At 39.0% G+C, this 12,686-nt stretch overlaps 1 protein-coding gene and 1 long non-coding RNA gene across 2 annotated transcripts in view; one reads left to right on the top strand and one right to left on the bottom strand.

Moving 5' to 3' along the window:
• The window catches only part of IGF1 (insulin like growth factor 1), a 163,004-nt gene extending 155,407 nt beyond the window's left edge, over nt 1-7,597 (bottom strand). Inside the window, exons 1-2 of the mRNA XM_073620316.1 lie at nt 7,546-7,597; nt 7,164-7,246 (exon numbers count right to left, since the gene is read on the bottom strand). Coding sequence (XP_073476417.1) covers nt 7,164-7,226 — 63 coding nt within the window. The 5' untranslated portion in view covers nt 7,227-7,246; nt 7,546-7,597. The remainder of the gene's footprint in view (nt 1-7,163; nt 7,247-7,545) is intronic.
• On the top strand, nt 3,771-12,418 carry LOC141132198 (uncharacterized). Its single transcript, XR_012242866.1, has 4 exons — nt 3,771-3,903; nt 4,054-4,118; nt 7,875-7,943; nt 11,607-12,418. It is a non-coding gene; the product is annotated as an uncharacterized lncRNA (long non-coding RNA).
• Nucleotides 12,419-12,686: the final 268 nt, after the last annotated feature.

Raw genomic sequence — 12,686 nt, 5'->3', positions numbered from 1 at the left:
TGTCTAGGCAGGGTTGCTTCTAAATTTACCTGTCAGGCATCCTTGCCTTGGCCAATTGTGAGGGATCCATTGATTTCACCCTAATGCCCTGTACACATGATCGGACATTGATCGGACATTCTGACAACAAAATCCATGGATTTTTTCCGACGGATGTTGGCTCAAACTTGTCTTGCATACACACGGTCACACAAATCTTGTCAGAAATTCCGAAAGTCAAGAACGCAGTGATGTACAACACTTACGACGAGCCGAAAAAAATGAAGTTCAATAGCCAGTGCGGCTCTTCTGCTTGATTCCAATGGAGCCTACACATGGTCGGAAATTTCCAACAACAAGCTCCGATTGCACATTTCACGTTGGAAAGTCCGACCGTGTGTACGCGGCATTAGTCTGGAATTGCTGCACTTCTCTCTTCTGTCACTAGATGGCCGAGTATTTGGTGACATTAGATAAAACAAGGGCATTGCAAGGACAGATTATTAATAGATAGGGTATCTCAGCCAATGGGCAGGGATTTTCTTGGGTCCCTTGGCCTGCTGGGAGAGCCTATTTATTTGGGCGAGGTCAGGTGATTGGGGTTCTGTTCCACCTGGACGGCTGTCTGGGTGGACGTGTGTTGTGCTGCCTGGGCTGCTAGGCCAGAGTTTGGGCCTATCCCATGCACATCTGGCTGTCTGAGGGCTTATCCAGAAGCAAGAGAGCAGCGTAGGGTTGGGATTGCAGCTTGCAGTCCAACCAGAAAGTGACGGTTCTGCTGGCCAGAGAACCTGTCGTGGTCGGAGGTAGGGGGGAAGCTGTCGCCACTAAGGGACCAACCATCTTGTTACCAGGGACCACAGTGAGTAGCTGAAGCAAGTTCCGGAGCAGTATTCTCAGCAACCGGGAACGGTGAAGAATCGGGAAACTTCAGCAGGTGCCATCAGGGACCCAGCCAGTGAGGTGACGCTTGAGGAGTATCTAGAGTGCCAAACCAGGGACCCAGCAGGGAAATGGGGGTGACGCTTGAGGAAGATACTAAAGTAAGAAGTTTAGAAGAGCTCATGGGATTCAGTGGCAGTGAATCAGCAAGTCTAGTGAGAGAGACTGGGAGCTCAGTGGGCTGAGAGTCTACAAGAAGTGACTGTATAAAAATAAAGGAGTTCATTACAATCTGTGTTAGGAACTGTTCGAAGACTGTTGCCATAGAAGACAGTGCTCCTACACATGCAGATGTGGTGTCTTGCTGGATGCCTTTCCCTGCATTGCTGTCTACCTGTAGAAGTCTCAGAGTCTGCTAATTGACACAGCAACTTTCTAAGGGTGTTCTGGCCCTAAACCCTCTCTCCCACTGTTCTGTTCAAGAGAAAAGAAATCTCTTTGCATTGAAGAAGTGTCTGGAGCCCATGAATCTACCTTACATTACAGCTGTCCATGGCTCTGTCCTTGGCTCTTACATGTCAGCTGTCCTTGGCTCTGGAGGTTCTCATTAGACTAAAGGAGGCCTGAGACCTTTCTACATATACATACTAAAATTGGTTGTGTTAAATGATCAAATTCAATGGACTTCTGGACTTTCCATGAAATGTGTAAAATCATTAACCTTTTTTTTATTATGAGGTCGTCGTTGTTATACCTTCAAATAATCCAAGAGGCTGATTTCCCTATATTTGCTAGCTTGGTTAAAGATGAACTCCAGACAGATCTAAAAGATGCAAGCCTGTTTCTTATGAATACATTATCACATGTATTTTTTAAATTCAGAAGATGCAAGTACCTAAATTTGACATGATATCACCCTCTTGCAGTCTCTATAGAGCAATGCTCAGACTAGTAGAGAAGCAGCACAAAGAAACATAGAAGCAGAGTGACAGAGAGGTTAGCTTATCAGTGTGCTGCTTCTCCTTTATTGTCCAGTCTCAGGCTGGGGGAGGAACAACATTGGTGTTACCTAACTGCAGTAGAAAGAAAAAAGATCAGGTACAGTGCCTTGCAAAAGTATTCACCCCCTTGGCATTTTTTGTATTTTGTTGCCTCACAACCTGGAATTAACATGAATTGTTTGAGGATTTGCATCATTTAATTTACAGAACATACAACTTTTTTTTATTGTGAAGCAAACAACAAATAGGACAAAATAACAAAAAAATCAATGTGCATAACTATTCACCCCCCTAAAGTCAATACTTTGTAGAGCCACCTTTTGCGGCTATCACAGCTCCAAGTCGCTTTGGAAAAGTCTCAATGAGCTTGCCACATCTTACCACTGGGATTTTCACCTATTCTTCCTTGCAAACTGCTCCAGCTCCTTCAAGTTGGATGGTTTGCGCTTGTGAACAGCAATCTTTAAGTCTGACCACAGATTTTCTATTGGATTGAGGTCTTTGCTTTGACTAACATGTTTCCCCTTAAACCACTCAAGTGTTGCTTTAACAGTGTGTTTTGGGTCATTGTCCTGCTGGAAGGTGAACCTCCATCCTAGCCTCAAATCACACACAGAGTGGTACAGGTTTTGCTCAAGAATATCCCTGTATTTAGCACCATCCATCTTTCCCTCAACTCTGACCAGTTTCCCAGTCCTGACTGCTGGTGTTCTTTGGGTGATGTGATGTGTTGGGTTTTCGCCAGACATAGCGTTTTCTTTGATGGCCAAAAAGTAAAATTTTATTCTCATCAGACCAGAGCACCTTCGCCCATACATCCCACATGCCTTTTTCGCAAACTCAAAACGTGCCATTTTGTTTTTTGCTGAAAGTAATGGCTTTCTTCTGGCCACTCTGCCATAAAGCCCAACTCTATGAAGTGTACGGCTTATTGTCGTCCTTTGTACAGATACTCCAGTCTCTGCTGTGGAACTCTGCAGCTCCTCCAGGTTTACCTTAGGTCTCTCCTTGCCTGGTCTGTGAGTTTTGGTGTACGGCCGTCTCTTGCTAGGTGTGCTGTTGTGCTATGTTCTTTCCATTTGGTTATGATAGATTTGATGGTGCTCCTAGGGATCATCAAAGATTTGGATATTTTTTTATAACCTAACCCTGACTTGTACTTCTCAACAAACTTGTCTCTTACTTATTTGGAGAGTTCCTTGGTCTTCATGTCAGTGTTTGGTTAGTGGTGCCTCTTGCTTAGGTGTTGCAGCCTCTGGGGCCTTTCAAAAAGGTGTGTATATGTAATGACAGATCATGTGACACTTAAATTGCACATAGGTGGACAACATTTCACTAATTATGTGACTTATGAAGGTAATTGGTTGCACCAGAGCTTTTTATGGGCTTCATAACAAAGGGGGTGAATACATAAGCACATGCCAAGTATCAGTTTTTTATTTCTGAAAAATAGTTTCATGTATATATTTTTCTAATTTTACTTCACCAACTTAGACTATTGTGTTCTGATCCATCACATATAATTCAGATTAAAAAAACATTGAAAAAAAGGCTGTAATGTAACAAAATAGGTAAAAAGCCAAGGGTGGTGAATACTTTTGCAAGGCACTGTATATCTAAATTGGCCTTAAAGATAAATTCCAGGTATGGATATTTTATAAACAGTTACATTGATCCAGTTTGGACCAATGTAACTATGCATATGCCATACCTGGCTGATGCCCCTGGACGCCAATGGTCTCCACTTGCTTCCGGGGCACTGTTCAGAGAATGCTTTGCAAATGAATGAACGAATGAATGCAAAGCATTATGTGATTGGACGAGGTGGAGAGCGTGACATCACAGTCCCTCCTCTCCACCTTGTCCAATGAGAGAATGCTTTGCACTCATTCAGAAAATGCAAAGTATTCTCTGAATGGCACTGGTGCTGAGTGACTAACTTCTGTGTTCAGTAAGCAGAAGTGCAACCGCTCGGCACAGGACCCAGAAGCAAGTGGAGATTGCTGGAGTAGCAGCATCTACTTCCAGGGGCATCAACCAGGTATTGTGTATACTTAGTTACCTTGGTCTAAATTGGGCTAATGTAACTACCGTATGTAGAAAATATCTATACCTGGAATTTATCTTTAACAAGTTCACCTTAAATTATCCCTCTCCAGCAGCATATACTTACCTTCCTTTTACTGCCTAGGTGCTATCATGTGTTATTCACATGCTCCTCCATACTTGGAAGTACCAGTATTGAACAGAGCAAAGGTAAGGTATATAAATGCTGAGGAATGTTGGGAAATGAAAATAAACCTGTTGCTTTGCTCAAAATGGGCAACGTACATGTTAACTTTTAATGATGATACAATCTGTTAGGGTGTTTACAGCTTACATAACAGAAAAAAATACCCCAAGAATAAGAGTTACAGAAAAAAACAAAATCTTGGTGGTTTTACATCTAAGTTGAAGTTTTATTGTCCTCTTGAGACAGTCTAAAAATACTGAGGATGCAGATCACAGCTTTTGTAGAGCTTAAACAATATACATCAACCAGAGCATTGCATTGCTGGCTAAAAAAATTATCACAGAAGAGTACTTGCAAGCAAGCAAAGAGTGGTCATGTGTGGTTAGAAAAATGCCTATCGGTGAAGACGAATGCCAAAACCCCCTTATGACCAGAATAAGGTAATTAATAAGAAAGTAAGGATTGTATAGTTTGTAGGCTAATCTAGGGCAGAATTTATGTTTAACTTTTATTACAATGTATTTAGTATGAGTGCCAATAGCAATAAAATAATTTTATATAAGGTCTCTCGTGTTTTACGACCTAACTGACACAGGGGTTAATTTAATAAAACTGGAGAGTGCAAAATCTGGTGCAGCTGTGCATGGTAGCCAATCAGCTTCTAACTTCAGCTTGTTCAGTAAGACCCCTTTCACACCGAGCCGCCTATAGTGCCGGCGGTAAAACATTGCTATTTTTAGCGGCGTTTCACCGTCGGATTTGTGGTGCATTTCGGCCGCAAGCGGGACGCTTTTACCCCCCGCTAGCGGGCGAAAAAGGGTTAAAACCGCCCGCAATGTGCCGCAATAGCGGCGGTATCCCAGCGCTGCCCCATTGATTTCAATGGGGAGCAGCGATGGAGGAGCGGTAAACACACCACACCAAAGAAGCTGCTGGCAGGAATTTTCCTGACATCCTGCCAGCGCACTGCTCCGGTGTGAAAGCCCTCGGGCTTTCACACTGGAAACAATGGAGCAGCTGTTTGAGGGCGGATTTTTAACGCAATAGCGCCTGCAAAACGCCCTCGGTGTGAAAGGGGTCTTAAGGTTTGACAATAAAACTTGGAGGTTGGGTTCACACATATGCGATGTCAGACATTGCATGTGATTTGCACTGCATTTGTGTGGCTGAAATCACATCGCATTTGCACCAAAATGGTGCAGGAACCTTTTTTTGGTCCGCACTGAAATCGAATTGCATGAGTTTTCACACTGCATCCTACTGCATTCTCCGAACTGAAATTTGGGGGTGTCATTAACTTTCTATTGACAACCGCAGCGGTTTGCAGAGAGCAGTGTGAGCTGCCTGCGACTTAGATGCAATGCTGAAACCCGCACAGGAATTGCGCTGGTTGCCGCATCGCATATGTGTGAACCCAACTGGAAGCTGATTGGTCTCTATGCAGAGCTGCACCAGATTTTGCACTCCCCTGTTTTAGTAAATCAACCCCACTGTGTACCGGTAACACTTCTGTAACCAGTTTATGCAATTGACTATAACCCCCCCCCACTAAATACAAATACAGTACTACTGAGCCGATCTTTGAGCCCATCTCTGTATGAAACATTGTTGTGTGCTAAGCAGTGCAAAATTTGCATTTTTGCTGCTATCGCTATATGGAGGCAAGGGGTCTACCAGTCTTATAATGAATTTATTATTTCATCACAACATTTTTATAAAAAACAAAGTTGGTGAAAATGTGAAAACACACTACTTTAATCGTTAAACTGTTGCATATCCCAGTGCTTTTTTTTTCAGAGTCCATCTAAAAGTTAGTCATTTTTAGCTATCCCTCTTCAGTTATGTATTACATAAATTTGAAAGCAGAAGTTTGGCATACTTGTTTGAAGTTTAGAGCTAACCAAAAATAAGTTCATACCCTATTCTCACGAATAAACAGAACAATATAAAACCTAGCAGCCAAGAAAGAGATTACTTCTTAATGATCATTACAATGTGTTTGTCACTCTTTCAGCCTAAAACAAATAAATTACAAATGGGCAGCAATCATCTGTTTTATAGAGAAGGCCTACAGTGAATACTTGTAGTGGCTGATCTAATGGCATGAGCTCATTCCAAACTATAGAAAAAAAAAAATGAAAACTCCAGCCTTCAGAAACTTTTTTTTTTTTTTTTTTATGCTGAGAAAGGAAACTTGATGCTTTGCCAGCAACTGCAAGAAAGGTCACTAAAACCAGTCTGACCAAATAAGCTTAAAATGTTTTCAAATACAACAGATAAAAAATGTTGCAAAAATAAATGTCTTAAATAACATACATACAAAGTACATCACATTAACCCTTCAAACCCTGTAGCAAGGAGCTCCACAATGGCAATTGTACAATTAACTCACTGACAGAGTAAAGTATTACAAACCGATGTAAAATTATACATCTGCAAGCATTTTATAGTATGCAGGGGATAAAAAATAAATAAATAAATAAATGACTGCAGTTAACTCTTCTATCTCAGACTGGCACCTTACATCAACTACTAAGTATGATTTGTAGGAATAATGAGCATTGCAAAAAAGAAAGCTAGTAATAATAAAATAAATAAATGTATATATTCTATTAAAAATGTTGGTGCCTCAACATTCTAGTAAGACAAATCAAACTCATGATGCATTCTCTCTGTATATCTATACTAATATGTGCAACAGAACAGGTGCAATGCATTGCATTGTAAAATTCATACATAGTAAGTACAAAACATTATTTAATGCAATCCAAAAAAAAAGAACATGAAAATGATCACAGGCTGCACACAGCAAAAAATAGTCTATTAAATAGCATTACTATTAAAGTACACTACAATAAACATTAAAGTTATCATTTATTTGCAGCTGTTCTATACAAGAAGGGGTTATACAGCATATACAAAAAATGCACATTCAGCATTTTTCAAATGACAGCTGGGCAGGAAAAAGTCTACATCAAGCATTCATAGAAATAAAAGAGACACTAGTCAATGTTCCAATGCATAAAAAAAAAGACATTTAAAAAAAAGAGAGGAAATAAATGAGTTACCTTTAAGATATCACAAAAGTAGCACTTAAATAATTGTGTTGAGAGACAGTTGTTTTTTTCCATGGCTTCTTTAAGTACAGGGTCTGCAAATGAGATTGTTAGCTGAGATAACAAGGAAAAAAAAAAGGAAATCCACAGAGATATTCAGAGCTATGTCACATTTGAAATTGAGGACTTTACTCCATTGCGTAGGATCTGCTCTGATTTTAGCAGTGACAGTCAGATTTAGCAAACAGAAGAAGGATTTAAAGAAAATCCTCACATTTATCTACATTTACACAGACACTGTAGACAGGAAACAGCTGGGAGAACAGTTGTTTTCACTCTCTCCCTCTTCTGGCAAGTTTTTGAGCTTTGAGCGAGCACTTTTTTTTTATCATACCTTAGTATTTCAGGACCGGATCACAAAGTATATTTATTTTTACTTGCACTTTAGTGACATTGTAAAAAAAAAAAAAAAAAAAAGGCATGGAAAAAAGCCTGTTGGTTTGTCTGCTGCCTCCTCTCTCACATCTTTTTCTTATGAAGCTTGCATGATGTAGGTAGGATTCTGCAAGCAATCAATACAATCTGTTTGACGTACACAGTGATAAAAGTTCAGGAGGAAAATATGATGACTTAAAATGGATTTTTATTGCAATCTGCAACATGATCTGGTAGCCATTTTACAGAACTGACAGATGTTTTTTTTCCCTCTGTTTTTCTAAACAGAACTATAATAGGTTGCCATGTGAAATCACATTACTTGCCATGGGAAGCATATGAAATTTCCAAGAATCGGTAAATGACTGACAAACACTGAAATCTAAATTGTATATAAAACAACAATAACAGCATAATTTAAATAATTGCAGCTGGTCTGCAGTATGTGCTCATAGGCTGTGATGTCATTGAAATCCCCTGAGTTAGTGGTATGAAACCTCAAGTCAGCTGTTTTTTTCTGCATAGACTTTACAGTGCTTAGCTGCATTTCAAAATGTAACCTTTAAGTTATATAATTTTACAGCTGTATCATGTGACCTCTTTTTATATTGTCACTGTCATAAGGGTTCCTAGTTAACAGCAAGGTAACATTTGGTTACTGTTTATCTAATTAACCCTATACTGAATGAAGGCTAAGGCCTCTTGCACACTTCACCTTATTCACAGGACCCCAGTGGGATATGGTATAGGGACAACCCGCTGGCACAGTTAGAAAATCTTTTGTAATTGATCCTTGATTGTTTCCTTTTTCAAGAGAAGAGTGGAAGACACTTCCTTCCTTCCACACTGCCACCACAACATAAAATATGCAGGGCAGACAAACACCCAGGCAGTCCATAAAAAAAAAATTCTAGCTTTAAGTTTAACCACTTCTGCTCCGGAAGATTTGGCTGCTCAATGACCAGGCCATTTTTTGCGATACGGCACTGTGTCACTTTAACTGACAATTGCGCGGTCGTGCGACGCTGTACCCAAACAAAATTGACGTCCTTTTCTTCTCACAAATAGAGCTTTCTTTTGGTGGTATTTGATTACCTCTGCATTTTTTTTTGTGCTATAAACAAAAGAAAAGCGTCAATTTTGAAAAAAACGCAATGGGGGTTACTTACTAAAGGCAAATCCACTTTGCACTACAAGTGCACTTGGAAGTGCAGTTGTTGTAGATCTGAGGGGGACATGCAAGGAAAATAAAAAACAGCATTTTAGCTTGCACATGATTGGATGATAAAATCAGCAGAGCTTCCCCTCATTTCAGATCTACCCCTCAGATTTAAAGCGACTGCACTTCCAAGTGCACTTGTAGTGCAAAGTGGATTTGCCTTTCGTAAATAACCCCCATTATCGTTTTCCTTTTTGCTCTAATAAATATCCCACATTTTTTTTTGTTGAAAAAAACAATATTTTTCATCAATTTAGGCCGATATGTATTCTTCTACATATTTTTGGTAAAAAAATTGCAATAAGCGTATATTGATTGGTTTGCGCAAAAGTTATAGCGTCTACAAAATAGAGGATAGATTTATGGCATTTTTATTATTTATTTTTTTACTAGTAATGGCGGCGATCTGCAATCTTTATTGGGACTGCGATATTGCGGGTGTCAAATTGGACACTTTTGACACATTTTTTGGGAACATTGACAATTATACAGCGATCAGTGCTGTAAAAATGCACTGATTACTGTATAAATGTCACTGGCAGGGAAGGGGTTAACACTAGGGGGCGATCAAAGGGTTAACTGTGTTCCCTAGTGTGTGTTCAAACTGTAGGGAAATGGGACTGTCTAGGAGGAGAGAGAGAGATCGGTGTTCGTACTTAGTATGAACACACGATCTGTCTCTACCCCCCTGAAAGAACGGGGATTTGTGTGTTTACACACACAGATCTCGGTTCTCGCTCTGTCACGAGCAATTGCGGGTGCCTGGCGGGTGCCTGGCGGTCCAAGAGCGTCCCATGTGCAGCTTTCATGCAGAAGAATGCAAATTGTCTGCCAGTATTTTCTGATAACATGCTGCATTCATCTTACCATCAAATTTTCACAAGATTCCCCATGCCTTTAGAGCTCACCCCCCCAAAACATCAGTGAACCACCACCATGCTTCACAGTGGGGATGGTATTCTTCTCGCTATAGGCCTTGTTGACCCCTCTCCAAACATAGAGCTTATGGTTGTGCCATAAAGCTCTATTTTGGTCTCATCACTCCAGATTACAGTGTGCCAGAAGCTGTGAGGCGTGTCAAGGTGTTGTCGGGCATATTGTGACTGGGCATTTTTTGTAATATTGGTGCAGTAAAGGCTTCTTTCTGGCAACTTGACCATGCAGCTCATTTTTGTTTAAGTATTGTCGTATTGTGCTCCTTGAAACAACCACACCATCTTTTTCCCAATCACATCCTAATAAGTGATTGAACAGTACTGACTGGAATATTCAAGGCTTTTGATATCTTTTTATATCCTTTGCCATCCTTATAAAGTCCCATTACCTTGTTATGTAGGTTTTGATAGTTCTTTTCTGCTCCCCATGGCTCAGTATCTAGCCTGCTCAGTGCATCCACGTGAGAGCTAACAAACCCATTGACTATTTATACACAGACACTAATTGCAATTAGTGTCTGTCTACAAATACATAATGCCACTGTATGTGACCAGTATATTAACCCGGTTACTTCCTCCTTCCTCTGTGTATGACCTGTACATTCTCAACCTCTGTGTTGAACCCTCTCAGTCAGCATATTTTTTAATTTGCAAAAAATTGTGGTAAAAAATTAGACCACCTGGGGGTGTCTATTTTTCAAAAAAGGATCATTCCCGGGCTTTACATACTATTTCGGAATTTCTATTTTACAGAAAGTAAGAGAAATTGTTTTTTTTTCAAAATGTTTGGTCTTTTTTCCTTTTATAGTAAAAAATAAAAACCCAACTATTAATAAATATCATGGAAAAAAGCTCTATCGATCACTAAAAAATGATATAAAACTCATTTGGATACAGTGTTACAGAACTGAGTAATTGTGAGTGAAATTATCAAAGCACTGAAAACTGAAAAATGGCCTGGTAATGAAGAGGTATTACATTCTGTTACCCAAGTAGTTAACTTAAATTTGAGCCTGGCCACCATGAGACTATGATCTTTCAGCTGATTGCTTCTCCCAAATTTCTTATCACTTTGGGTATCCCTTGGTGTTCCATTCATAAAACCTCCATCAACTCCGGAACACAGACTATAACCTTTGCTTCAGACTTCTGTAAATAATATATTGTAAAGAAAATTGGCAATCAAGTTATCCTCTGATCAAGAAATTAGCAATTGAGGAAAGATCTACCCAACAGCATGACAAACTGCCTCCACGATACAATCATTTTCTGGATGTCTGTGATAAAAAGAATGCTGATCAATTGTCTCCTTATCCCCCTTATGATTGTTATTAGCGCTTCTTCCGGGGGGAAAAATCCTCCTATTTACTCTGACCAAGTCTGAATAAAAAAAAGCTTGAGGAGTTTCTAGATGGGAATCTAAGTAAGGGTTTTATCAGAAACTCAATTCTCTTAATTTACTAAAGCTGAAGAGTGCAAAATCTAGTGCAGGGCTGCATAGAAACTAATCTGCTTCCATTTTTTATTTTGTCAAAGCTTGATTGAACAAGCTGAAGTTAGAAGCTGATTGGTTACCATGCACAGCTGCACCAGATTTTGAATGGCATTGGGATAGAATAACAATTTGCATAAAGCCAACTTTCCCAATTACAAAATTAAAGATAGAAGGGATCTAAAGAAGAGACGAGGTGGAGTCAGTAGGGAAGGGATGTGAAAAGGACGAATGACACCCAGACAGTATTATATATGCTTGTAAGTTGGGGTGGTAGCAGCACTAATTCTTTGCTGATGATAATCTACAAAAATGTAGGAGATATGTTGAAACATGACTTCATTATTTACACAATGTCATTTGTCTTTGAACAGGGACAGAATCTCTATTTTTTGTACATTTTAAAAAATATTACTGAAGAATAATGAAGAGCGGTGGTTAAGATCTACATTATATTGAAATTATAGAGCCAGTCATGACACATTGAGAGCAGACAGTCATCATCCAAAACATGGTTTAAATGGACTACCAAACTTATTAATAGTAAGGAAAATTGTTCAGAGGATGCTGATTTTGAAGAGAGGGAGTACTAAAAAGGCAAATTATAGGGTGAAAGAGAATAGTAGGGAAGAACTTATACAGGGTAAAAAGAAAGAATAGAAGAGAATCGAATGATGAAGAAATTAGGATGATTAATATATTCAATAACAGATCAGATTCATAAAATATTAACTAAACATTGATGCATTTTACAAACAGATAGTAAATAAAAATAAGTTGTGGGTGAGAACCTTAAATAACATTTAAAAGGACCAAATCATTGAAAAATCTACTTGTAAAAAGTCACTTTTGGAAAAAAAAAATTTGAGAAAAGAAAGGTACTTTTATATGTAAAATGTGTTAATATTCTAGAAATAGTAAAGAAGGGCATATAATAAAGGTTCTAAATGGAAGAAAGAAAAGGCTGCATCAAAAGGCAGATTTCTCTACAGATTTTGTGATTTAACATGGGGTGTTTAACATGCAACACTTGTTATACAGGGAAAATAATTCACCCCTTAAAGAAAATCCACATTGTACAAATACAGGGAATCATGCCCCATGATCAGCCATCATTCCAGTTTAGAACATTATGGAGCCAAAGAGGATTTTATATACAGCTTCTGGACTGAATCCATACAGATTCCAGGGGAGATCAACATTGAAACTGAGCAACAGTTTCCTACCTGGATTTACATTTTTTATTTTAGCACCTTTATTTAAATAATTAAAAAAACATGATCCCCCAAATTCTTTGTGGTTTGTTTTGATTTCCTCTATGTGACAAAATGTTTTTTTTTTATGTTTTTTTATTGAAATTATTCGCAAGAACAAAAAAAGGGTACAATTAAACAGAATCTGTCATGCACTGAGACACAAGTAGAATAATCATTGGAGTGGAGGCATATGACATA

Source organism: Aquarana catesbeiana, linkage group LG03 (genome assembly GCF_042186555.1).
Source record: "Aquarana catesbeiana isolate 2022-GZ linkage group LG03, ASM4218655v1, whole genome shotgun sequence".
Lineage (NCBI taxonomy): Eukaryota > Metazoa > Chordata > Amphibia > Anura > Ranidae > Aquarana > Aquarana catesbeiana.
This window is presented reverse-complemented; position numbering and strand designations above follow the sequence as displayed.